The sequence below is a fragment of the Salvelinus sp. IW2-2015 genome, linkage group LG12 (genome assembly GCF_002910315.2).
Source record: "Salvelinus sp. IW2-2015 linkage group LG12, ASM291031v2, whole genome shotgun sequence".
NCBI lineage: Eukaryota > Metazoa > Chordata > Actinopteri > Salmoniformes > Salmonidae > Salvelinus > Salvelinus sp. IW2-2015.
Window position 1 is genome coordinate 13,660,090 of NC_036852.1, and position 27,607 is coordinate 13,687,696.

At 42.3% G+C, this 27,607-nt stretch overlaps 1 protein-coding gene across 3 annotated transcripts in view; it reads right to left on the minus strand.

Moving 5' to 3' along the window:
- Nucleotides 1-2,687: 2,687 nt before the first annotated feature.
- Nucleotides 2,688-27,607, minus strand: part of LOC111971117 (N-chimaerin-like) — a 45,617-nt gene continuing 20,697 nt past the window's right edge. For all 3 annotated transcript variants that reach the window (XM_023997908.2, XM_023997909.2, XM_023997907.2), the window contains 7 exons: nt 12,399-12,476; nt 11,282-11,366; nt 7,782-7,955; nt 7,498-7,575; nt 7,002-7,139; nt 6,787-6,892; nt 2,688-3,528 (listed from right to left, as the gene is read on the minus strand). In XM_023997908.2, the coding sequence (XP_023853676.1) occupies nt 3,357-3,528; nt 6,787-6,892; nt 7,002-7,139; nt 7,498-7,575; nt 7,782-7,955; nt 11,282-11,366; nt 12,399-12,476 (831 nt within the window). In that variant the 3' untranslated portion in view covers nt 2,688-3,356. The remainder of the gene's footprint in view (nt 3,529-6,786; nt 6,893-7,001; nt 7,140-7,497; nt 7,576-7,781; nt 7,956-11,281; nt 11,367-12,398; nt 12,477-27,607) is intronic.

The following is a 27,607-nucleotide window of genomic DNA, read 5'->3' on the forward strand; positions in this document are numbered from 1 at the left end:
TCATCTTGAACTTCTTCCATTTTCTAATAATTGCGCCAACAGTTGTTGCCTTCTCACCAAGCTGCTTGCCTATTGTCCTGAAGCCCATCCCAGCCTTGTGCAGGTCTACAATTTGATCCCTGATGTCCTTACACAGCTCTCTGGTCTTGGCCATTGTGGAGAGGTTGGATTCTGTTTGATTGAGTGTGTAGACTGGTGTCTTTTATACAGGTAACGAGTTCAAACAGGTGCAGTTAATACAGGTAATGAGTGGAGAACAGGAGGGCTTCTTAAAGAAAACTAACAGGTCTGTGAGAGCCGGAATTCTTACTGGTTGGTAGGTGATCAAATACTTATGTCATGCAATAAAATGCAAATGAATTACTTTAAAAATCATACAATGTGATTTTCTGGATTTTTGTTTTAGATTCCGTCTCTCACAGTTGAAGTGTACCTATGATATAAAAAAATACAGTTCTCTACATGATTCGTAAGTAGGAAAACCTGCAAAATCGGCAGAGTATCAAATACTTGTTCTCCCCACTATATATATACATATATAAAAAATTTGATTTGATTTAGTCATGTTTTGAGGCTATACAGTGTTATGGGGTACAACAGTTGAACTAGGTTCATGAGGCATCTACAAGTTATATTCATCAAGAATCAATGAGTATATCATTAATTGAAAAGTCGATAAATGGATGTAGCAACTGCAGATTGTCCCTTCAAGACCCAGTTAAGACCCAGCTACAAAGTAGTAGGACTAGGAATCACCAAGATATTCCTTTGCACAACGTCACATTTGCAATTAGCCTGTCCAGCACGGTGTTAGAGCTAGCTAGGAAGACAATCCCTCCTCCGATTTATCGCATAAACGCGGGACGTTGAGCCCTGGTCGCCGAGCTCATAACTGCTGATTTAAGTCTCTGAATGTATCCTCGTGTCTCCTCCCTCCATCGAAAATGACTGGTCTCCATTGTTTTGATTGCTGCTAGAGGTAGTGCCTAGTATAACTGGTCCGTTAGTGTTGGTACTTAAACATTTTAATTAGGCCTAAATATTATTCCTAACATTTATTTGGGTACTTTGTATGGAAAACAATATTGCTGTATCGGCTACTTTTCATTACTCACTGCGTAGAGCTGGATGAAAAATACTTTTTGCTCAAGGAATATAATACATTTAGCTTGCTTTTCAGCCATTGAGAAAATACAGGCCTACCTTTTTTGTAATGTTACCATCGAAATCAATAATTCCATATTGGTCTTGATAAACCTGCAACACAGGCCAGTCCCTATGACAGGTAATACACAACATAGAACCCAGAACCCACAAATCCCACTTGCTCGCTTGAGGAAGGTAGTTTGACATAGTTTTTAGGGCTCTATCAAATCTGCGTTCCGGAGAACGTGGAAGGAAAAGGAATACAGATATTAAAACAGAATTCAACAACGTTAAAAAAGTTAATCATAAGACCTGAACAAAATGCATCAGTGATTCGTATTTTCCTGCAACTTTCTGAAACGGCACAGGAATGCCCCCATCTGTGTGTGTGTGTGTATGTCTATACTTTGTGTAGCCGTTAGCAATGACGCTAATGATAACCATCTCTGGTAGATATGGTAAGGCTTTCCCAAAAACCTTCTCAATTAAATGTTAAACTACAAAGTAGCCTACCTGGTAAAATTATATGATTATTTGCATCAATCCAGTGGCCATTTGTTTAGCAAACTTTGCGATCACGAGTGCTACAGAAACCTATGCTAACCAAACACGGTGTGTTGCTGTTGTGCACTTAATTTACACACAATCTTAATTTCTTTAAAATTCAGAGCTCAAAAGTAGTCTCCTGATGTGGTTTAAGCATTGTTGTGAACTTAGAACATCCAATTTGGTTTTCTTTCTATAAAGATTGAGAGCAAAAACCTAAAAAATAAATAAACTGCAACAAAACGAATTTGAGAAGTGATTTTATAGGGCCCTACATTTTGTAAATTTTTGGTGGTGGGCACCAATATTAATAATTTGATAGAAATTTAATATTTTGATAGCGATATGAGCAAGGCATGTCATGATATCGGTTTATTCTTCCTGTTAAGCTACACTGTTCCGCAAAACTGGGATACATGACCGATCCTGCTTGCACAAAACCCTCTCACAGACCTTGTCACAGGCTTAGCATACTTAATTGCCTGATGATGGGCCATCCACTGAGGATGGGCTTCCCATTGTAATCAAACTGGTTAGTTAGGTTCGAATTAAACCAGACTGACTCAACTTTGCATCCATTGAGCTATTTGGTACCATTTATACTTTCTAAACTAGAAAAGTTTTGGCACCATAGTCTGACCAAGGAATAAAGGGATACTTCGAACAACCAAAACGGATGGACAATGTTGACAGGAAGGTTGAAAGGCACCATCACATACAATGACGCTGCAAGGTACAAGTGGGAGGCTTGATCACATTGGATACTCTGACAAAAGGGGCAGTGAGTGCCAATGGTGTGGCACCCCATTATAATATAAATTAAGTGCAGATGTACATGGGACACACCGCTAATATGACATTCTACATTTAAGGCACCTGTTATGGCTTGTGAGTGCTAGGCTACTTTTAGAACTACTGGCTGAAATTATATAAATATCCCACTGCATTTATTTTAAATGAACGTAAAAGAACAACATACAAACGACAATACTAAACAAAATAAACAAGGTTTTTAACCAATGGTATTCCATGTTACATCCAGGTACATTTGTGATTCACAGGAAGAATAAAGCCATCTGGAAACAAATGAGCCACATCTACAAGATCAGAGAGAGCAGCTAATGAGTGAGTGTGACCCATAGAGATAGAGGACTATCATGGATATCACCCATTTTGGCAAAGACATTGCCAATGAGGGCTTCCACCATGCCGCCGCCATTTCAAAGCATTAAAAGTAGCCAACTGGATGGGGATTCCTATGGGTTGTAGCATCAATGGCACTGCCCATGCTGTCAAAGACACTATAATGTCAGAGATAAAGTTGAGTCCTCTCTCTCTCCCTTTGGTGTGACCCAATATCTGAAAACAAAAACACATACTAGCTATCCAAAGGAATGTGTGTTCCATCAATTACCCTTGACGGGGGSKKGGGGGGGGGGGGTGAACATGCGAAAGACAAGTCTAAGGTACGTGATTCAAACCCAACAGACATCTCTTCAGACAGGGTTCACTGGGAGTGGAAAATGGTGCAAATACTTCATTATTATTCAAGTTTTGGTTTTACAAAGGGAAAATATTAAAAACATTGTCACTTCCTCCTTTCTAAATAATGAGTAAATCGCTTATTCATGATTTAAGATTCCTTCATTGTTTGTCATCCCCTTTCAGAACAGAATGTCTTCGTTCTTTATAAGCGTCTCAACCACCTGTCTCTGGTAGCGGATGTCATTGAGCGCCGTCATCGCATCCAGGTCTGGGGCACGCATGAGGGTGGGCCCAAAAACAATGCCAAGGTTTTCTGCATTCATCAGGGTGTCTTTCTCATTTTGGGTTACCCTTTGAAGAGGAACAGGAAAGGGTCAGGGCAAAGAGAGAGAAAGCAACAACAACAACAAAAAACTTTAGGTGCCACTGACATGCTCATTCAAGGCCAAATTAGTTTTCTACCATAAAACAAATTATTGGCTACTGTTAACATATAATGCCTAGTAAAAAATATTAACTCTACAATTAATAATGATTAAAAAAAGGCCTGTCTTGATTGCATAAGTATTTGTCCTAAGATTTTCCTTAAGTCACACAATAAGCTGCTTCACAAGTATTTACACATTTTAACACTAGAACCGCCATTGGCCAACGGGCATTTGATTTTGTAATTAAAATAAGGCAGCGGCTGCGGATCCCACCCTCATGGATCCCTTTCCCCCAGAACTGAAGATTCGAATCACGTTGTGCATGTGATTCTTTGGCAAGCGCTGCTGAGTTTTGGCCGCATGAGAAAAATGTGACCATTCGCACAATCATCCGAAAAATCTCATATGAAATTAGGTGATGTAATTTGACTTACAGTATGTTATACTATGCTATTATATTCGGTTATGTTATATAGAATACTATCATTATGTGATCTTGTAGACATTGATTCAGCTTTGATCTAACTTTATTAAACAAGCATCATTCGCCAGGGTAGCATGTTCTCTGGGCAGCTCAACGAGTAGAGCAGAGACTGTGCAAAGTAGAGAACCCAGCACCTGAGCAGAAGCTTCGGACCTTTAGCTTGTCGGGAAGAGGGGTCCGGAGAAGACGGGACTGCAGCCACTCCTTTAAAATAAATCTGCAACATCGTCCTCCTTCCCTGACTTTTCTTAAGTATTTGTATTTTACAATCCTCTAAAAAGACAAAACAAAATCGTTTTCAGGCCGTTTGCCTGTTTTTTGACACCTAATTGCCAAGACAAACGGCATTGGTACCAACAGCTGATGTGTCTTTCCTCACTTCATGATTGAATTTGAATTAACTGAGTAATGATCATGACGATGGTGAAGGGGGTGATTGAATTTACAATGTACAACGCTTAGTTCACAATGGCAAGAAAAACAAAGTGAATTGATGCGCACACTGTATCGGAGATGGATTAGAATTTGGAACATCTCACTAGTTATTCATATGGAAATTTGTTATTTTTTTATTGTTTTATATTGCATTATATTATTATAAATACTATAACAGAATAAATAAATTGACATGGCAGGAATCAACTATTGATTTGATTGATTGTGCGATAAAGATGCTGTTAGATTCCACTGGAACAGGCAAAATACGTGCATGCCAGGGACTCCGTTAGGAAAATGTGGCGCCGCACATTTGACCGGCAGCATTTTCATTTAAATTACATTTGAGAAATGTACCAGACCCATAAGTTTGGGGAAGCAAATTTTCACCATAAAAATGCACCTTTATAATATAAAATACCATTCATCATCACATTTGAAGACTGATGTAAGATCACATTACAAATAGTAGGCTATGACTCAATCACTGTTTGCAAATAAAATACCAATCAACGCATGGCTGAGCGAGTATAGTGTAGAGGCCTGGGCTATGTCAGATACATTTCTCCTTTCTTTGCACATGAAAAACACATTTCATGCAATTCTACTACACTTTATATGACTGAAGACATTAGCAGAATCTTTTTTAATAAGACAAATTACAGGGTAGCCTACTCTGCTGAAACTGACAATTAATAAAAACAATGTTGTCCATATAATAGGCCTACGACAAGGGGAGACACAAATACGACGTCCATCTAAACTGGAGGAGGAAATTATTGTCCAAAAACAAACTTAAGTGGGACTGACCCAACAATGATAGTGTGAATATGCGCTGTGCGTAAGGTAGGCTATAGGACTACTGTTATTCGATCAATTAAGATGAACATTTTGATATCTAAAAGACAGATTAGTCTTTTCATTGTCTTCTCTTTACAGCAATAGCCATTTGCTTTCCAAACTATGTTTTCCTGCGATTGAATTTAGAAATATTGTAATATGCCTGGGCTGGGCCTCTACTTTTCAGTGACAGTCGTAAATCAACAATCTATTTGGTATTTGCAGCGCTCGCTGCCTTTCCTTCCGACTGAAACTAATGATTCTCTGTGGCCAAATCATGCTTTAGTAGTCTATTTTGAATTATTTTACTTATTTCTGTATAGACAGGAGTAGGCTAATTCGGCTATATACATTTTTGCAATTTAATTACATTTACTTGGGGAAATCTACTATACCCATAGTAGAAAAAAAGTTTAACTATTCTATTGGTCAGCTTGTCGAGAAATAAATAGCCCAGACGCAGTTGTGGGAGGATAGATACCACATTCATAAAAATCAGTAGGCCTACGTGACATACATTTTCTTTTTAAAAGCAATGAATCTGATACAACAGATCAAGACCGTTTAGCTTAAAATGTTGATAAACTATTATTTCTTAACATTATTAGCGCAGCAATATGCACAAGCCAGTAGGCTACACGCAAATTTGCATTTGGCTACCGGACAATGAAAGAAAGTTGAAATAAAAATAGAATATGAGAAATAAGCTACTAGTTTCAATGTCTTATTAAAATAATTGATATGATATGGTGACATTTTGCCTTGACTACGTTGAAACATGGTAAAACATGCCTTATACTATGTAGTAAAATGCTCAGGTTTCAAACAATTAAGTAGCTATAGTATATGTTTTAAAAACGCATACTGCCTCCAGCTCATTGCAAAGTGGTGTGAGAATTACAAATAGCCATTTTTAATTGTGGACAAAAAACTATTTTTAACATTCTAATGGCTGTCAAAGGTGCTTCCACCAACTATTGTTCAGGTGCGCAAATATTTATGCAATCAAGACATCTCCAGATTTTTTTGTTATTGTTAAAACTTCTTAGGGATAGCCCCCCTTTTTTTCCAATTTTCGCCTAAAATGACATACCCAAATCTTACTGCCTGTAGCTCAGGCCCTGAAGCAAGGATATGTTAGGGGCTCTCAAACAATAACATGGCATTTTTTCGCAGTAATAGCTACTGTAAATTGACAGTGCAGTTATATTAACAAGAATTTAAGCTTTCAGCCGATATAAGACACATACGTACCGACATTTGTTGTTTCTCTAAAATCTGCGATCGTGACACAAGGCTCTGCATGATTTACAACTGTCCCGTTGACGGGACGCTGATTAAATAGACTGTACAATCTAATCATTGTCTCTACTCAATGACTAGGCCTGTTCTACCATAATATACTACAATATCTGGTCTCACCTCTTTAAGTGGGCCATGAGATAACACAGTGTTTCACAGTGTGCAGGTGGCAGCAGCTTCAGAGCTTCATGATGGGCCTCTAACCGCTTGTCTGGATCTGTAATCTCTAGAACCAGACAAAACGGACACACAGTCAGCCTCTGCAGGATAGGAACCATAACACACACCCAATAAAAATAAAAATATTMATTAAACGGGCTAAGTTTAGGACTAACTTGCTGCCTCCATGAACCTTGGGTAGGCGTCATACGTGATAAGAGGAATAGGTAAATCCCTGAAGTACAGTTTCAGTGCGCCAGTGATTATATTGATGTCTTCATACACATTCACAGAAATGTCCGCCTTTTCACCATCTATTGGGAGACAGAGGGAGAATTTTTTAACTTAACTATAGATGGGGCAGTTAATTAAAAGATGCCACAACGGTTGCATGCATCCAAAAGGAGAACTTAGAATTACATTGTTTTGTGGCTATGCAGCCGGTCTATAGATTATAAACTCAGTTGGCACTCGATTGGTGTTACTTGATAACTGCCATTAACAATTAAATCAGTTTTTGTCCAACCTAGTCCCCGCAATCTTGCAGCAATATCAACAATAGTCCTTGAAAAATGCTGTCCATGCCCTAAGTCCAATTGATACCCACTGACTGCCCCACCCAGAAAGCAGGTGACTGAATGCAATACAGTGGCAAAGGAAAAAGGGCCCTGCCTCTGTCAAAAGCCAGCTTCACATCTTCAATCAGATCACTGAAGCCTGAGATTCTGTACAGGCCCTCAGACTGAACACCTACAGTTAGAGAAGGACGGGAGAGAAAGACAATGACAAATTAAACAGCTTTACATTTATCAAACTAACACCAGTGCAAATTCATACCTCTCCATTACTTGTCAGGAAATTCGAGTAACATGAACATTGTTACTGGAGGATGTCTGAAACCATAACAACCGTATAGCAAAAAAAACATCACAAGTGGGTCATTTTCTACTGCTCACCTCTAGACTCAATCTCTTGTATGCACATGTCCACCACCATGGGTCGCTTGGAATTGTGGGTTTTAACCAGGGTCGTAAGGTCACAACTGTATACTTTCTTGACATGCTTGAGGTCAGGCTTACAGTCGTTTGGCACCATTTTGGAACACTGTTTGTGGACATTCAATCCGCAATCTGGGCAGAAAAAGAGATGAGCAATAATGCTGTATCATTTAATTGAACCTTTATTTTGGCAGGGTAAGTCCTGCATGGTAGTATCATTATCACAATTTAAAATGGCAGGCAGCACTAAAAACTATTATTCTGTTACAACGCATAAAAGCATCCTCAATGTTATGTCAATCTGATTGCTTTTCCAATTGGAGATTAATTGTGTATGTTTTATTTAACCTTTATTTAGTCAGGGGGTTCCATTGAGACCAGCCTTGTTTGCAAGGGAGCCCTGTATTACAAGAGCAAAAAGCAATTACACATTAGTTAGACAAATACTTAAATCAATAAAAAATACAATAGTAAGAACCCACTCTATCATGCACATAATTTCTTAAGGTCTGCAGTGGCGATCTCTGATAAATTTGCCCTTAAAGTGGCATTGAAAACTAGAGCAAATCAATTGTATTAGTCACATGCGCTGAACACAACATGCTTACTTACAAGCCCCTAACCAACAATGCAGTTTTAAAAAATATGGATAAGAATAAGAAATAAAAGTAAGAAGTAATTAAAGAGCAGCAGTAAAATAACAATAGCGAGACTATATACAGGGGGTACCGGTACAGAGTCAATGTGCGAGGGCACCGGTTAGTTGAGGTAATAAATACATGTAGGTAGAGGTACTAAAGTGACTATGCATAGATGATAACAAAAAGAGTACCGTAATTTCCGGACTATAAGCCGCTACTTTTTCCCCACGCTTTGAACCTCGCGGTACTTAACAATGACGCGGCTAATTTATGGATTTTTCCCGCTTTCACAAGATTCATGCCGCAAAAAAACTGAGCACCGTCACATAATGTGACGTAAATCGAGCGCGCTCAAACTTCCCATCATTCTGATTACGGTAGTCATTTTGTCACCCTCATCATGGCAAAGACACGGAGAAATGCATATGATGCAGCTTTCAATTTGAAGGCGATCGATCTGGCTGTTGGAAAAGGAAATAGAGCTGCTGCACGGGAGCTTGGCCTTAATGAGTCGATGATAAGACGTTGGAAACAGCAGCGTGAGAAACTGACTCAGTGCAAAAAGACAACAAAAGCTTTCAGAGGAAAGAAAAGCAGATGGCCCGAACTAGAAAATGAGGCTTGGATGACAAGTGGGGAGAAATCCTTCACTAAAACAGGCCGCATGCGAAGAGCAACTTATGGTCAAGTCTGCCAGTGGGTCCTGACAGCGTGGAGCATTGTCAAAAAATCCACTATCATCAACGGGTTTCGAAAGGCTGGACTGCTGCGTATTGAAGAGGGCAGCATGAGCTCAGCGGGGAATTTGCCTCCGGATGAAAGTGACGAGAGCGACAATGAAAACGATCCAACATCGGATGAAGCAATTCTGAGGCTATTCAACTCCGACACCGAAGGAGATGACTTCAGTGGTTTCAGTGCACAGGAGGAAGATAGTGACCAATGACTTTCTTGGTAGGCTACTGTTTACTGCTATTTTTTTTTTTTATTGTTACAAGCCGTGTTTCGTTAAAGCCTATATATTTTGTTACAAGCCGTGTTTCGTTTAAAAGCCTATTTATTTTTGTTACAAGCCGTGTTTCGTTTAAAGGCCTATTTATTTTTGTTACAAGCCGTGTTTTGTTAAAGAGCCCTATTTAATTTTTGTTAGCAAGCCGTGTTTCCTTTAAAGGCTGTGTAAAGTTCATTTGTTTCAATGTACCGGTAGGCACCTGCGGCTTATAGACATGTGCGGCTTATTTATGTACAAAATACATATTTTCTTTAAATTCAGTGGGTGCGGCTTATATTCAGGTGCGCTTAATAGTCCAGACATTACGGTAGCAGCGGTGTAAAAGAGGTTGAGAGGGGGGGATGGGCAATGCAAATAGTCTGGGTAGCCATTTGATTAGATGTTCAGCAGTCTTATGGCTTGGGGGTAGAAGCTGTTTAGAAGCCTCTTGGACCTAGACTTGGCACTCCAGTACCGCTTGCGTGCGGTAGCAGAGAGAACAGGGTGGCTGGAGTCTGACAATTTTTAGGGCCTTCCTCCGACACTGCCTGGTAGAGGTCCTGGATGGCAGGAAGCTTGGCCCCAGTGATGTACTGGGCCTCGGGTCAGATGCCGAGCAGTTGCCATACCAGGCRGTGATGTAACCGGGTCAGGATGCTTTCGATGGTGCAGCTGTAGAACTTTTTGAGAATCTGGGGACCTATGCCAAATACTTTCAGTCTCCTGATGGGAAAAGCTGTCGTGCACACTTCACAACTGTCTTGGTGTGTTTGGACCATGATAGTTCATTGGGGATGTGGACACCAAGGAACTTGAAACTCTCGACCCACTCCAGTACTCGTCGATGTTCATAGGGGCCTGTTCGGCCCACCTTTTCCTGTAGTCCATGATCAGATCCTTTGTCTCGCTCATATTAAGGGAGAGGTTGTTGTCCTGGCACCACACGGCCAGGTCTCTGACCTCCTCCCTATAGGCGGTCTCATCGTTATTGGTAATCAGGCCTACCACTGTTGTCATCAACAAAATTAAATGGTGTTGGAGTCGTGTTTGGCCACGCAGTCGTGGGTGAACAGGGAGTACAGGAGGGGACTAAGCACGCACCCAAGGGGCCCCTGTGTTGAGGATCAGCGTGGCAGACGTGTTGTTGCCTACCCTTACCCTTATGTAAACGTCCGTTTTTTGATTTAATACATTTGCAAACATTTCTAATAACCAGTTTTTGCTTTGCCATTATGGGGTAAACAATTTAATAAATTTTAGAATAAGGCTGTAACGTAACAAAATGAGGAAAAGGTCAAGGGGTCTGAATACTTTCCGAAACCAATGTAGGTTTTCAAATGTTTTCCCTAAAATAAAGGTTAAATTAAAAAAATATAATAACGGCAGTCAAGCATCCAAGCTAACTGGCTAACATTGACTAGCTTGCTAGCTACTTTAAAGACAAAAATGAGAGAACAGCTTACTCTGACTAATTTTACTCACCTTTGCTGAGCTGGTTAGACTATTTTCATGTTATTAAGAGGGTTAGTGATTGTAACTTACTGGCAACATTTCAATTCGTTGTTTTAGCCGATGTTAACTGGCACCTGTCATTTCAACAGGCACAACTTGTCGTTCGTAAATTCATCAATTATTCTGTGCTCCGACACTCTCAAACCAGAGTGCTCTGAACTCTAATAGATTACCAGATTGAATTTACGAACGCCCTGTAGACACTGGTATGGCACTGTATATGACATCTCCTCGAAACCTGGTTCAAACTAGCTGTGTGTTAAAAGACAAAACACAAAGCAGAGACCACAGTTTGCTTCCCACCCTCCCTTTACCTGCACATTTAACTCCCTGAGCGATGAGGCCCCACATGAAGTTGGCACAATATTCACACCAGTGGGGTCCCCGGAAGGTGTGCACCTGCAGGGGAGAGGAAGAGAGGACGGAAAACATGGTCACTTTTTTACTGGATGGAAGGATAGATGGACATACTAGGCTTTCCCCTGGCTCTCCACAGCCTGCGGGACACTGAAGGACCAATTGGGAATTATCCCTGTGAGAGAGATAAGCAGCGCTAGAAAGCAGACTGGCAGGCCTTATAATGTGGGTTGGAAAGTGTGTGTGTGTGTGGTGTGTGTGTGTGTGGTGTGTGTGTGTGGTTGTGGTGTGTGTGTGTGTGTGTGTGTGTGTGTGTGTACCATGGTTGACAATGCCAGGGTTATCACATATCTAAAAGGGACTACATCAAACAAATGCCTAGTTCTGCCAGGTAATGGCTAGACCAATCATAAATGCTCAACATTTATCTGGACTCAGACCCCTTGTTTTAGATTGCTATTTTGGGTATGGGAACGTGGAGGATAGGCATCTTGTGCAAATGACAAGACAAACAACAAATGAGAAAACCAAATGACTGGTGTTATAGTGGTCTTGGTATTTAAAAAAATCTCACAAAACAAAATGTATTATTTTCACATGCTCTAGTAAAATTATATCTGGCTGAGATTATTTTAGGAGAAGATGGTTGCTGTGTTTGACTGGTAAGAGGCGTGGTTAGCAAGATGCGGCTGGATTCTGTGAGGGTCCCCAAGCGTCTGGCTGGGCAGAATGGGATTAAGGGCTGTGTTGTGTTCTGTCAGGTTGTGTCTCCCTCTCCCAGTTTATATGAGCTACTAACGACAGGTCCGGTAGCCAGTCAGACTACACTATCAGTTGCTGAGGACTACTACAATCCCTCCTCCTTCATGACAACTCAAAATGCTGCTCACTAGTCAGAAGCCGATCAGAATTTAGATTTAATCAAAGAGGCAATTCTCTCCCCCGTCATTCCAAAAATGTAAAATATGCCAATCAAACAACCTCAAATGTGATATAACCACCATAAAGGCAGTGAAAAAGAAAGAGCAGAAGAGGAAAAGTAAGAAGCGCTGAGCAGGCAGGTTCAGGTCTTACCTTGAAATTGTGGACTTTCTCATACTTGGTCGCGTGGTCGTTGTCCTTCAGGGTGGCTCGACGGACCAGTGAGGTGAGCTGTGAATAGGCAAACAGTTTGAGAGGTTGCCAGAAGGTGGCACGGGGCTTCTGGGTCCCTGACCCCATCCTCACACCCAGGGCTGTGGCCATAATGTCTTTCTGCGCCCCCTCCTTCTTAGCCTCTTGTACCAGAGACTTCTTCCCCCTCCCTGACTATGTACAACTCCCTGGATGGCATGATGGGTGGGTAATAAAAGGGAAATTCCCCCAATTTTCTCAGAACAGCTGATGTGATGCCTATGTGGAGGACTGACAGAGCTGGAGAGCGACCTCAGAGGTCAACTCGGAGCAGCTCAGAGCAAGCCTGTACTCAGCACTGCTGCTTGCATCGTTAAAATCAACGCATCAAGTAAACCAAAACAAGCCAACGAAAGCAACGAACCGCCCTTGCTGTCTCTGCCAGGCCGGTTCCCCTCTCTCCACTGGGATTCTCTGCCTCTAACCCTGTTACAGGGGCTGAGTCACTGGCTTGCTGGTGCTCTTTCATGCCGTCCCTAGGAGGGGTGCGTCACTTGAGTGGGTTGAGTTACTGACGTGATCTTCCTGTCTGGGTTGGCGCCCCCCCTAGGTTTGTGCTGTGGTGGAGACCTTTGTGGGCTATACTCGGCCTTGTCTCAGGATTGTAAGTTGGTGGTTGAGGATTCCTCTAGTGGTGCGGGGGCTGTGCTTTGGCAAAGTGGGTGGGGTTTATCCTTCCTATTTGGCCTGTCCGGGGGTTTCTTCGGATGGGGCCACAGTGTCTCCTGACCGCTCCTGTCTCAGCCTCCAGTATTTATGCTGCAGTAGTTTGTGTCGGGGGCTAGGGTCAGTTGGTTACCTGGAGTACTTCTCCTGTCTTATCCAGTGTCCTGTGTGAATTTAAGTATGCTCTCTCTAATTCTCTCGTTCTCTCTTTCTCTCTGAGAACTGAGCCCTAGGACCATACGTCAGGACTACCGGGCATGATGACACCTTGCTGTCCCAGTCCGCCTGCCTTGCTGCTATTCCAGTTTCAACTGTTCTGCCTGCGGTTACGGAACCCCTACCTGTCCCAGACCTGCTGTTTTCAACTCTTAATGATCGGCTATGAAAAGCCAACTGAGATTTATTCCTGATTATTATTTGACCATGCTTGTCATTTATGAACATTTTGAAAATCTTGGCTCTCTCTAATTTTCTCCTTCTCTCTTTCTTTCTCTCGGAGGACCTGAGCCCTAGGACCATACGTCGGGACTACCGGCCGTGGTGACTCCTTGCTGTCCAGTCCGCTGGCTTGCTGCTATTCCAGTTTCAACTGTTCTGCCTGCGTTATGGAACCTACCTGTCCCAGACCTGCTGTTTTCAACTCTTAATGATCGGCTATGAAAGCCACACAGATTTATTCTGATTATTTATTTGACCATGCTTGTCATTTATGGAAATTTTGAAAATCTTGGTCTCTCTAATTTTCTCCTTCTCTCTTTCTTTCTCTCGGAGGACCTGGGCCCTAGGACCATGCGTCGGGACTGCTGCCCGTGGTGACTCCTTGCTGTCCCCAGTCCGCCTGGCCTTGCTGCTATTCCAGTTTCAGCTGTTCTGCCTGCGGTTATGGAACCGCCACCTGTCCCAGACCTGTTGTTTTTCAACTCTTGATGATCGGCTATGAAAGCCAACTGAAAATTATTCATGATTATTATTTGACCATGCTGTCACTTATGAACATTTTTGAATCTTTGGCATAGTTCTGTTATAATCTCCACCCGCATCAGCCAGAAGAGGACTGGCCACCCCTCATAGCCTGGTTCCTCTCTAGGTTTCTTCCTAGGTTTTGGCCTTTCTAGGGAGTTTTTCCTAGCCACCGTGCTTCTACACCTGCATTACTAGCTGTTTGGGGTTTTAGGCTGGGTGTCTGTACAGCACTTCGAGATATTAGCTGATGTACGAAGGGCTATATAAAATAAAATTGATTGAAATTGATTGAAAGCAGTAGGTAAAATCCACTAAGAATCCAAAGATCTGAAAGGAAAAAAAAGAAGAAAAAAAAAGTAGTTTGAGTATTCCTTTAAAATTACAGTGCCACAGAATTGTGTCCTTAATCCTGTGCTGATCAGGGTGTCTAAACGAGATTCCTCCTCAAAAGATCCGGCTTGACTGTGTGCATCGATGCAGATGAGGTGGGTGGCTGATTTTATCCTCTCCATGTCGCGCTGATACTGTCACTGGTGCACAGACAAAACCCAGAGTGAATACAGCCATTGGGCGGGGGGGGAGGAAGCGAGAGAGAGAGAGCGAGTGAGTGAGAGCAGGTGGAGCATTGGGTAGTCACTGCTGGATCTAAATGCCACATTGAGAATAAGCCAATCAGAGAAAAGAACAGGCTCGGCTTTATCACCAGTGCTATAGTATATTCCTATTACCCCACAGGCAGAGGGAGAGAGAGCTCAATCCTACAATACAGCTCAATGTCACTGTAGCTCCAGGGTTGAGACTGAGCATTAATCTGAAAGCTACAAAAACACTACATCTACCACATACAGAAGAAAATAATTCCCCAAATTTTAGGATATGGTGCAATTGATTGAACTTTCAGACAACTTAGTCCAACATGGTTGTAACTTCCAGAGAAAAAAATCAATATAGGATCTGCATGTATTCAAAACAGCTATTTACAACAACAAAAAATTACGCATTACTTGTTATATACAGTGCATTCAGAAAGTATTCAGACCCTTCGACTTTTTCCACATTTTGTTACTGTTACGTTCCCCAGTTTCTGTGTTGTAGCTTTTGTATTTGAGTGTGTGTTTCAGGACATTGCTTCCTGAGTTCTCCCCAACCAGCTGATTGGTCGACCCCAGGCTAATTGATGATTGGAGCTGACCCCGCCCCCTCGTCAAGAAGCAGCTGACTCTAATCAGCTAATAGCCACCTGAAGATATAAAAGCCAGTGTTCTGTTTAAGAGAAAGAGAAATCATTAGAGAGAGAGAGAGATCAGAGATTAGAGAGAGAGAGAGAGAGAGAGAGAGAGAGAGAGAGAGAGAGATCATTGTAGGCTAGAGATTGAATATTTTGGAGAGATGATGAGAAAAGATTAGAGAGAGAGAAAGATTAGAGAGAAGATTGAATATTTTGGAGAGATCATTAGAGAGGATAGGCAGGGTGAGATCATTGAAGGCTGAGGAATGCAGAGAGTTTGATTGTGAGAGATATTTGCTGAGAGAGGAGGCTGATGGCTTTGGAGTAATTTACTGTGTTCGTTGTTGCTGGGAGTGGTTGGTATATTCTGTGAGTTTGTTGCTCAGTCAGACAGAGCCTCATTGATGTCCTGTGTTTCTGAGTGTTTGTGAAATTGTTAATAATTATTCTGTTTCATTTGTTCCCAGGGGGGAAGGGGAAGGCACTTAGGGAGTGCTTAGGCAAGAGGCCCGCGGGCATACATATACCCGTAGTATATTCATTGTCTAGGCACACTAGGTAAGACCTGGGCGGACCACCCCCTGTATTTTGGTTAGGGCACCAGGTGGTGCTAAGTTAGGTAGTTAAGTGGGTAGGCAGGTTAGATAGGAGAGGGGGAGCTTTGATATTTACTTTCTTTCCTTTGGTTCCGTCCAGCCCCTTTTCCCCATATTACCGTGTAGGAAATCAATCCTAGTAAACGGTAAATTCTGCCTTTGTCGTCCTTTCTCGCACCTACAGTCCATACCTCTTGCACTTCACAGAGAGTTGAGTTGTAGCAGGGAGTTGCGTTCCCTCTTCTCAGAGAAGATGCGTAACAGTTACGTTACAACCTTATTATAAAATTGATTCAATCGTTTTTTCCCCCTCATCAATCTACACACAATACCACAGCAAAAACAGGTTAAGACATTTTTGCAAATGCATAAAATAAAATAAAAATTAACATTTACATTAGTATTCAGACACTTTACTTTGTTGAAGCACCTTTGGCAGTGATTACAGCCTTGAGTCTTCTTGGGTGTGATGCTACAAGCTTGGCACACCTGTATTTGTGGAGTTACTCCCAAAGATTTCTCCCTCTCCCACTCACCTTTTATCCTTACTTCTAAATTTGCCCGATTGCATCTTCCCCTCACACTCTCTGCATCTCCCTCTCCCACCACCATCTTCAACCCTCTGTGTGTGTAGCACTCTCTTGGTGGTGAGGTCCAAAAGTATTTGGACAGTGACATTTTTGTTGTTTTGGCTCTGTACTCCAGCACTTTTGATTTAAAATGATACAATGAAATATAAATTACAGCACTTTTGGTACATAGCCCATTATAGGCAACCAAACGTATTTGGACAAATTCACTTAGAGTAGTCAAAAACTTCATATTTGGTCCCATAATTCCTAGCATGCAATGACTATAACAGGCTTGTGACATTACAAACTTGTTGGATGCATTTGCAGTTTGTTTTGGTTGTTTTTTCGGGTTATTTTGTGTCCAATAGAAATTAATGGTAAATTATGTACTGTGTCATTTGAGTCACTTTTATTGTAAATAAGAATAGAATATGTTTCTGAACACTTATGCATTAATGTGGATGCTACCATGATTACGGATCATCTGGAATGAATTGTGAAAAATTACGATTGAGAAAGTTCGAGGCATAAATATCATACCCCCAAGAAATGCCATTACCAACAACAGGAGAGGTTTGCATTTTTAGGGGGGAATGATATTTTTGCCTCCAACTTGCTCACTCATCAATATTCAAGATTCATTCAGGATTATCTGTAATCTACATTAACGCAGAAGTGTTCAGAAACATTATTTTCTTATTTACAATAAAAGTGACTCCAAAATGACAATACATTATAGACCATTCATTGGGAACAAAACCTGAAACAAGCAAAACAAATCTGCAAATGCATCCAACAAGAGTCACAAGACTGATTGTGTGCTAGGAATATGGGACCAAACACTAAACTTTTGAATACTTTCATACACAAGTGAATTTGTCCAAATACTTTTTGTTCCCTAAAATGGGGAAGGTGGGGAGGGGGGGCACATACAAAAAGTGGATGAAAATATGATATGGATGAAAATACCATCAAATTCAAGTTGACAGTCTGGACTTTAACCCCTGTCATTGTATAATAATAAAAAAATCCAAAGAGCTGGCGTACAGAGCCAAAATCACCAAAAAGGTCTGTGTCTAAATAGTCCCGTGTGGCTCAGTTGGTAGAGCATGGCGCTTGCAACGCCAGGGTTGTGGGTTCATTCCCCACGGGGGGACCAGGATGAATATGTATGAACTTTCCAATTTGTAAGTCGCTCTGGATAAGAGCGTCTGCTAAATGACTTAAATGTAATGTAAATGTAAATACATTGACCTCACTCTATAGAAAGCACTGACAGCCCAAGTCTCCCAGGTTACAGATTCTATAAAACAATCATGATTAGACTGTCTTCCCTGTAGGGGAAAGGCAGAAAGGAAATTGAGTGATCTTGATCATGTCCTCTGTATACATAGCCTGTTAAAGCTACCATGGGACAAACAGAAAAAGACTGCCAAGATTGATCGTGTATCAGAAAAGAGGCCACTAGTACACACCATAACAACTCAAGGAGTGAGTTTAGTGTTGTATTATTCTCAATAAAATCACCTTTAATTCGGTCCTCCCAAGTGGCGCTTCATTCCCAGGCTGTGCCACAACAGTCCCATAGGACTGCGCACAATTGGCCCAGCACCGTCCGGTGGGACTTTACTTGGCTCATCGTGCTCTAGCGACTCCTTGGTGCGGATGGCTTCCAAGTTAAGCTGGCGGGTGTCGGGTCATGTAAGCTGGCGGGTCATGTTTCGGAGGACGCATGACTCCACCTTATCAGTCTGTATTGAGGTACTGTTAGCTGGGTTGATTATGTCCAGGTTCTTCAAAAAGAGCCTGCATTGTGATGATTATAGGCATTTAATTACATAGAGAGTGAACAGTGGGAGGAGGGAGAAGAAGGCTGGGGGAGGTCAGCGAGTGAATGACCATTAGATAACTTCAGCGGTGTAAAACAAAACAAAAAAGTATTGCATACATCCATTTGAGGCTGAATCATGAGATGGGGCATCTATATGCAGACCACGACAGTCCAACAGTAGACACTAGGGCAGTCTCCCCTCCACAGCATGCTGCATTTAAACGCCATGCTCGTGATCCAGTTGAAATTCATCACCAAAGCGGGAACAGAAAAGCTAAACATTTCGTTTTTTGGGATGGATTGCTCAATTCTGAGGACGCCCTGTATTAGTTTAGTCTCAATATATACTCAGATTATAGCTAAAGGAGTCCAGACCTGTGGTGACAACAAAGCACCTCGCTCCTGTAAGTCACAGCATTTTCGCTTGGTCTGCAAACCCTATCACCCCCACATAAGGGGTAAAGAATAAAATGACCAATACATTACCAGGGGCTCCTCTACCCTGACCACACAGTCTTGACAGTGATACATGAGGTGCTCTCACAGCACATACTGTCATTAGTCATAAGTCACAAAGGAGGACACCTTGCATGATGCTGGTACACACACTTCACACACCACCAAAAACAACCAAATAACATGACCCCCTAAATCCCAAGCCAAATTCTAATCTAATTGATTAAAATGAGGGAACATTGCCGGACAAGGCGGTGATGCAGCCTGACATAATGCTCTCAATGCTGCCTCTCCAGAAGTTTGTTAGGGTCTTGGGGGCCATGCAGATTTTCTTCAGCTAYCTGAGGTTTTAGAGGTGCTGTTGCACCTTATTCACCACAATGTTGGTGTGGCGAGACAATTTCAGGTCCTCTATGATGTGCACGCCAATTAACTAGAAGCTTTTGAACCGTTTTGCTTCCAAGGAAGAACCATCGATGAGGATGGGGGCGTGCTCCCTCTTTCGTCTCCTGTATTCCACAATAAGCTCCTTTGTTTTGTTGAGGGAGAGGTTATTTTCCTAGCACCACTCCAACAGGGCTCTAACCTCCTCCCTGTAAGCTGTCTCGTCGTTGTTGGCAATCAGGCCTACCACTGTCAAGTCGTCAGCAAACTTGATGATCGAGTTGCCAAACAGTCAGGGGTGAAAAGGGAGTATAGGAGGGGGCTAAGCACACACCCCTGGGGCGGGGGGAATTTATATTTAATATACATCCCCATTAACTTCTTATGGCTGCAGGGGCAGTATTGAGTAGCTTGGATGAAAGGTGCACAGAGGTGCCCAAAGTAAACGACCTGCTCCTCAGTCATAGTTGCTAATATATGCATATTATTAGTAGTATTGGATAGAAAACACTCTGAAGTTTCTAAAACTGTTTGAATTATGTCTGTGAGTATAACAGAACTCATATGGCAGGCAAAAACCTGAGAAAAAATCCAAACAGGAAGTGGAAATTATTTGGCTGGTTGATTTTCAACCAAGATCCCATTGAAATCACAGCGAGATATGAATGACTATTCACTTCCTACGGCTTCCACTAGATGTCAACAGTCTGTAGAACTTTGTCTGATGCCTCTACTGTGAAGGGGCGCCGAATGAGAGAGGAATTAGTCAGGTCTGCCATGAGGTGACCATGCTCTGACCATGCGCGTTCACATGAGGAGGACCTCTGTTCCATCGCTCATCTGAAGTCAATGTAATTCTCCGGTTGGAACGTTATTCAAGATTTATTTTAACAACATTCTAAAGATTGATTCAATACATCGTTTGACATGTTTCTAGTGACTGTTACTGAACTTTTGGACATTGTCATCTTTTAGGGAACGCGCTTCGTGACTTTGGAATTGTTTACCAAACGCGCTAACCAAAGTAGCTAATTTGACATAAATAACGGACATTATCGAACAAATCAAGCATTTATTGTGGACCTGGGATTGCATTCTGATGAAGATCATCAAACGGAATATTTATCATGTAATTTCTGGTTTCTGTTGACTCCAACATGGCGGCTAATTTGACTATTGTTCGGAGTGCCTTTTCAGATTATTGCATGGTTTGCTTTTTCCGTAAAGTTTTTTTWAAATCTGACACAGCGGTTGCATTAAGGAGAGGTATATCTATAATTCCATGTGTATAACTTGTATTATCATCTACATTTATGATGAGTATTTCTGTTGAAACGATGTGGCTATGCACTATCACTGGATGTTTTTGGAACTAGTGAATGTAACGCGCCAATGTAAACTCAGTTTTTTTTTATATAAATATGAACTTTATCAAACAAAACATACATGTATTGTGTAACAAGAAGTCCTATGACTTGATGAAGATCATCAAAGGTTAGTGATTAATTTTATCTCTATTTGTGCTTTTTGTGACTGCTTTAGCTGGAAAAATGGCTGCGCTTATTGTGGTTTGGTGTGACCTAACATAATCGTTTGTGGTGCTTTCGCTGAAAAGCATATTTGAAATCGGACACTTTGGTGGGATTAACAACAAGATTACCTTTAAAATGGTATAAGACACATGTATGTCTGAGGAATTTTAATTATGAGATTTCTGTTTTTTGAATTTGGCGCCCTGCACTTCRACTGGCTGTTGTCATATCGATCCCGTTACCGGGATTGTTAAGCTGCTGCACTCTTCATGGGGTCCAGAACATTTTTATTCAGTTAGGGCACTATGACTACTGCTCAGCTTTTAACACCAAACAGCATAGGTATTATTCTTGTCCAAGTGGGATAGGGCAGTGTGCAGTCCAACGCCGATTGCGTCGTCCTTAGAAATGTTGGGGCGGTATGCAAATTGTAGTCGGTCAATGGTGTCGGGTAAGTTGGAGGTGATATGGTCCTTGACTAGCCTTTCAAAGCACTTCATGATGACAGAAGTGAGTGCTACGGGGCGATAGTCATTTAGTGCAGTTGCCTTGGCTTGCTTGGGTACAGGAACAACGGTGGCCCTGTTGAAGTGCAGATGACAGACGGATGGTGAGAGGTTGAAAATGTGCGTAAACACTCCAGCCAGTTGGTCTGCGAATGCTCTGAGGACACGGCTTGGTATGCCATCTGGGCCGGCAGCCTTGCGAGGGTTAACATGTTTGAAGATCCTACTCACGTCACCTACAGAGATTGGGAGCCCGCAGTCCTCATAAGCAGTGGAGGCACATGTCAGTGGGTCAGTGTTGTTTTCCTCAAAACAGGCAAAAAAGGTGTTAACGGGTCTGGAAGTGAGACATCAGTGTCCGCAACGTGGCTAGTATTCCCTTTATAAATCAGTGACTGTTTGAAGTCCCTGCCACATGGGTCTCGTGTCAGAGCCGTTGAACTGCAACTTGACTTAGTCCCTGTAACGTCTTTCTGCCTCTGTCAATATTCGTCTATGTTTAAAGTCCCTTTACCGTGGATAAATGCGGTGGTTCACACTTTCAGTTTTGTGTGAATGCTGCCATCTATCCACCGTTTTTAGTTTGCGTATGTTCTAATGTCCTTACATGTATTTTGTGAAAGTCACGGAGTACAGAAGGGGGCTGAGTACACACACCTCGGAATATGCTGTTTCCATTTTGTCCACACCCATGCTTATATACCACCCGCTTTAGAAGTTCAGAGCAAGAAAGTGTGGGCTATATCGAATTAATGACACTCAAATGTAAAATCATTCAAACTATGGATTTATAATCAGCCTAATTGAGGTGTAGATTACATCACACATTCCAGTGTTCAAACTGTAACACGGCTGCATGAGATTTGTAAAAAAATAATAATAATAATACCTGTCTGAGGTCACTTTATTTTAAGAAAGTGAAATGTCAGAATAATAGTAGAGAGAATGCTTTATTTCAGCTTTTATTACTTTCATCACATTCCCAGTGAGTCAGAAGTTTACATACACTCAATTAGTATTTGGTAGCAATGCCTTAAGATTGTTTAACTTGGGTCAAACGTTTTGGGTAGCCTTGCACAAGCTTCCCACAATAAGTTGGGTGAATTTTGGCCCATTCCTCCTGACATAGCTGGTGTAACTGAGTCAGTTTTGTAGGCCTCCTTGCTCGCACACGCTTTTTCAGTTCTGCCCACAAATTTTCTATAGGATTGCGGTCAGGGCTTTGTGATGGCCACCTTGACTTCGTTGTCCTTAAGCCATTTTGCCACAACTTGTGAAGTATGCTTGGGGTCATTGTTCATTTGGAAGACCCATTTGCAACCAAGCTTTAACTTCCTGACTGATGATATATTACTTCAATAGGTCCACATAATTTGCCTTCATGAGGCCATCTATTTTGTGAAGTGCACCAGTCCCTCCTGCAGCAAAGCACCCACACAACATGATGCTAACACCACCATGCTTCACGGTTAGGATGGTGTTCTTCGGCTTGCAAGCCTCCCCCTTTAACCTCCAATCATAACGATGGTCATTATGGCCAAACAGTTCTATTTTTGTTTCATCAGATCAGAGGACATTTCTCCAAAAAGTACGATCTTTGTCCCCATGTGCAGTTGCAAACTGTAGACTGGCTTTTTTACTGCGGTTTTGGAGCAGTGGCTTCTAACTTGCTGAGCGGCCTTTCAGGTTATGTTGATATAGGACTCGTTTTACTGTGGATATAGATACTTTTGTACCTGTTTCCTCCAGCATCTTCACAAGGTCCTTTGCTGTTGTTCTGGGATTGATTTGCACTTTCCGCACCAAAGTACGTTCATCTCTAAGAGACAGAACATGTCTCCTTCCCGAGCGGTATGGCACCTGCGTGGTCCCATGGTGTTTATACTTGCGTACTATTGTTTGTACCGATGAACGTGGTACCTTCAGGCATTTGGAAATTGCTTCCAAGGTCTACAATAATTTCCGAGGTCTTGGCTGATTTCTTTTGATTTTCCCATAATGTCAAGCAAAGAGGCACAGAGTTTGAAGGTAGGGCTTGAAATACATCCACAGGTAAACCTCTATTTGACTCAAATGAGGTCAATTAGCCTATCCGAAGCTAATAAAGCCATTACATAATTTTCTGGAATTTTCTAAGTTGTTTAAAGGCACAGTCAACTTAGTGTATGTAAACCTCTGACCCACTGGAATTGTGGTACAGTGAATTATAAGTGAAATAATCTGTCTAAACAATTGTTGGAAAAATGACTTGTGTCATGCACGAAGTAGATGTCCTAACCGACTTGCCAAAACTATAGTTTGTTAACAATACACTTGTGGAGTGGTTAAAAATGACTCCAACCTAAGTGTATGTAAACCTCCGACTTTACCTGTATATACACACACAGGAAAAATATATAAAAAGCAACATGTAAAATGTTGGTCTCACGATCAGCGGTTTTCTGATGTCAACGTTACCCCATGGTGGAGGTGGGGTTATGGTATTAGCAACGGACGACGAACACAATTGCATTTTATCGATGGCAACTTGAATGCACAGAAATACCGTGATGAGATCCTGAAGCCCATTGTTGTGCCATTCATCTGCCACCATCACCTCATGTTTCAGTATAATAATGCACAGCCCCATGTTGCAAGAATCTTGACACAATTCCTGAAAGCTGAAAATGTCCCAGTTCTTCCATGGTCTGCATACTCACCAGACGTCACCCATTGAGCATGTTTGGGTTGCTCTGGATCGATGTGTACGACAGCGTGTTCCAGTTCCCAACAATATTCAATGGCTGTGAGAAGTTGCTGAAGAGGAGTGGGATAACATTCCACAGGTCACAATCAACAGCCTGATCAACTCTATGTGAAGGAGATGTCTCATGCAGCACAACACAAGTGGTGGTCACACCAGACACTGACTGGTTTTCTGATCCACGCCCCTACCTTTTTTTTTTTTTAAGACATCTTGTCATATCCATAGATTAGGGCCTAATTTATTTGAATTATTTCCTTATATGAACTGTGAAACTGAAATTGTTGCATTTATATTTTTGTTCAGTATAATTGCCCCCTTACACTCAACTGATTGTGCCACCTATAGCTACAATGACTGTAACCAAATCCTTCCTGTAGTTGATGATCAGTCTCTCACATCGCTTTGGAGGAATTTTGGCCAACTCTTGCATCCAGGACTGCTTTAACTCAGCGACATTTGTGGGTTTTCAAGCATGAACTGCTCGTTTCAAGTCCTGCCACAACATCTCAATTGGGATTAGATCTCCACTTTCACTAGGCCATTCCAAAACTTAAAATGTGTTACTGTTTAACCATTTTCATGTAGACTTGATTGTGTGTTTTGGATCATTGTCTTGCTGCATGACCCAGCTGTGCTTCAGCTTCAGTTCACAGACTGATGCCCTGACATTCTACTGCATAATTCTCTGATACAGAGAATCATTCATGAGGTCTCCTATTAAGGCAAGTCGTCCAAGTCCTGACGCAGCAAAGCAACCCCAAACCGTCACACTACCACAACCATGCTTGACTGTTGGTATAAGATTCTTACTGTGGAATGCTGTGTTGGTTTGCGCCAGGGATAAATAGGACCCATTTCACAACTTATGACTCATCTATCCATAGAACATTCTTCCAAGAGTTTTGATGATCATCCAGGTGCTTTTTGGCAAAATGTAGTCAACTTTTTGAATGAGAATTGCATTTATATTTTTGTTCAGTTTGTGTACATACAGTGCATTCGGAAAGTATTCAGACCCCTTGACTTTTTCCACATCTTGTTACTTTACAGCCTTATTCTAAAATTGATTAAAAAGTTGTTTTTTCCTCAATCTACACACAATACCCCATAATGACAAAGCAAAAAAAGGTTGAAACATTTCAGCAATTTTTGCATTTTTTTTTGTTGCTAAAACGGAAATGTTATATTTACATAAGTATTCAGTCCCTTTACTCAGTATCTTGTTTATCATGGTATGAGAGTCCTTTAGGTGCCCTTTGGCAAACTCCAAGTTGCGGTCATGTACCTTTTACTAAGGAGTGGCTTCTGTCTGGGCACTATCATAAAGGACTGACTGGTGGAGTGCTGCAGAGGTGGTTGTCATTCTGAAAGGTTCCATCAATAATCCAAGATGGCGTAGGAGTCGGACGTGTGTTTGTATTGTCCTGTAGCGTGTAAATAGTAAATAGTAAATAGTCTTCGTATTTTTCGTATACATTTCGTATATATTTTAATTTCACTTTCCATCTAGGAACTGAATATACATTCCTACATTCCGCCTCACCCAATGTGGTACGGACCTGCTATTTTTTTATACTTTAGAACCGTAACCCCAAGCAGAAGCTAGCCAGATAACTAGCTACTAGCTAGTAGTCAGTTAGCCACTGCTGCGGTCTTCACCCTCAACTCGGACACAGCCAGCTTCAATACCGGGCCAATACCTGCCAGTCGCCAAGCCGATATCAACCCAGAGCATATAGGACTGCTTCTCTACCACATCACCGGATTCCTGACGCAAGCTCTGGACAATTACACCGATCATCACAGCTAGCTAGCTGCAACCGAGTGGCTACTACTGGCTAACACCTCTGTCCCGAAGCAAGCACCAGTTAGCCTTGAGCTAGCCTCGAGCTAGGCCCATCTGCCGGCTAGCTGCAAGCGCGATATCAACCCAGAGCATATAGGACTGCTTTTTTCTCTACCACATCACCGGATTCCTGACGCAAGCTCTGGACAATTACACCGTATCATCACAGCTAGCTAGCTGCAACCGAGTGGCTACTACTGGCTAACACCTCTGTCCCGAAGCAAGCACCAGTTAGCCTTGAGCTAGCCTCGAGCTAGGCCCATCTGCCGGCTAGCTGCAAGCGCGATATCAACCCAGAGCTTATAGGACTGCTTTTTCTCTACCACATCACCGGATTCCTGACGCAAGCTCTGGACAATTACACCGTATCATCACAGCTAGCTACTGCAACCGAGTGGCTACTACTGGCTAACACCTCTGTCCCGAAGCAAGCACCAGTTAGCCTTGAGCTAGCCTCGAGCTAGGCCCATCTGCCGGCTAGCTGAAGAGCTAGCGCCACTGCCACTGCCACTGCCACGAAGCTAGCACCAGTTAGCAAAACAATTCTACAATTCACAACCTCTCTTTCGCCATCGCCATCTGGCTTGGATTCTCTGTCGACACAACCACGTCTGAGCAGACCCCCTCCGTCTGAGCAGACCACCCCCGGGCTACTAACTTTAAACGCCGCGTGCAGCTTAGTGGAGGCCTCCTCTGCTCCATCTACGGCTGCCCCCTGGACACTATGATCACTTGGCTACATAGCTGATGCATGCTTGACTGTCCATTAATTCACGGTACTCCATTCTGTTTATTGTGTTTACCTGTCGGCTCTGTGCTTTAACTCAGGATCTGTGTGTAGTTAATCCGACCCTCTCTGCCTAGTCGTCGCCATTTTTACCTGTTGTGCTGTGTTAGACTAGCACCCTGTTATTGCTGCTGTTATCTTACCTGTTGTTTTAGCTAGCTCTCCCAATCAAGACCTGCAATCACTTTATGCCTTATTGTATGTCTCTCTCAAATATCAATATGCCTTGCATACTGTTGTTCAGGCTAGTTTTCATTATCATTGTTTTGGTTTGCAATGGACCCTGTAGTTCCACTCTCCGTACCTCTGAACCCCCTTTGTCCCACCCCCACACATGCGGTGACCTCACCCATTGAGACCAGCATGTCCAGAGATACAACCTCTCTTATCATCACCCAGTGCCTGGGCTTGCCTCCGCTGTACCCGCGCCCCTCCATACCCCTGTTCCACATTATGCCCAGAATCTATTCTACCACGCCATAAATCTGCCTCCTTTTATTTTGTCCCCAACGCTCTAGAGCGACCAGTTTTGATAGCCTTTAGCCGCACCCCATCCTACTACTCCTCTGTTCCTCGGGTGATGTGAGGTAAACCCAGCCCTGCATGTCCCCAGTCACCCTCATTTGTTGACTTCTGCGATCGAAAAACCTTGGCCTCATGCATGTCAACATCAGAAGCCCTCCCTAAGTTTGCCTTACTCACCGCTTTAGCACACTCTGCCAATCCTGATGTCCTTGCCGTGTCCGAATCCTTGCTTAGGAAGGCCACCAAAAATTCTGAGATTTCCATACCCAACTATAACACTTTCCGTCAAGATAGAACTCCAAAGGGGAGGAGTTGCAATCTACTGCAGAGATAGCCGCAAAGTTCTGTCATACTTTCCAGGTCTATGCCCAAACAGTTCGAACTTCTAATTTTAAAAATTAATCTCTCCAGAAATAAGTCTCTCACTGTTGCCGCCTGCTACCGACCCCTCAGCTCCCAGCTGTGCCCTGGA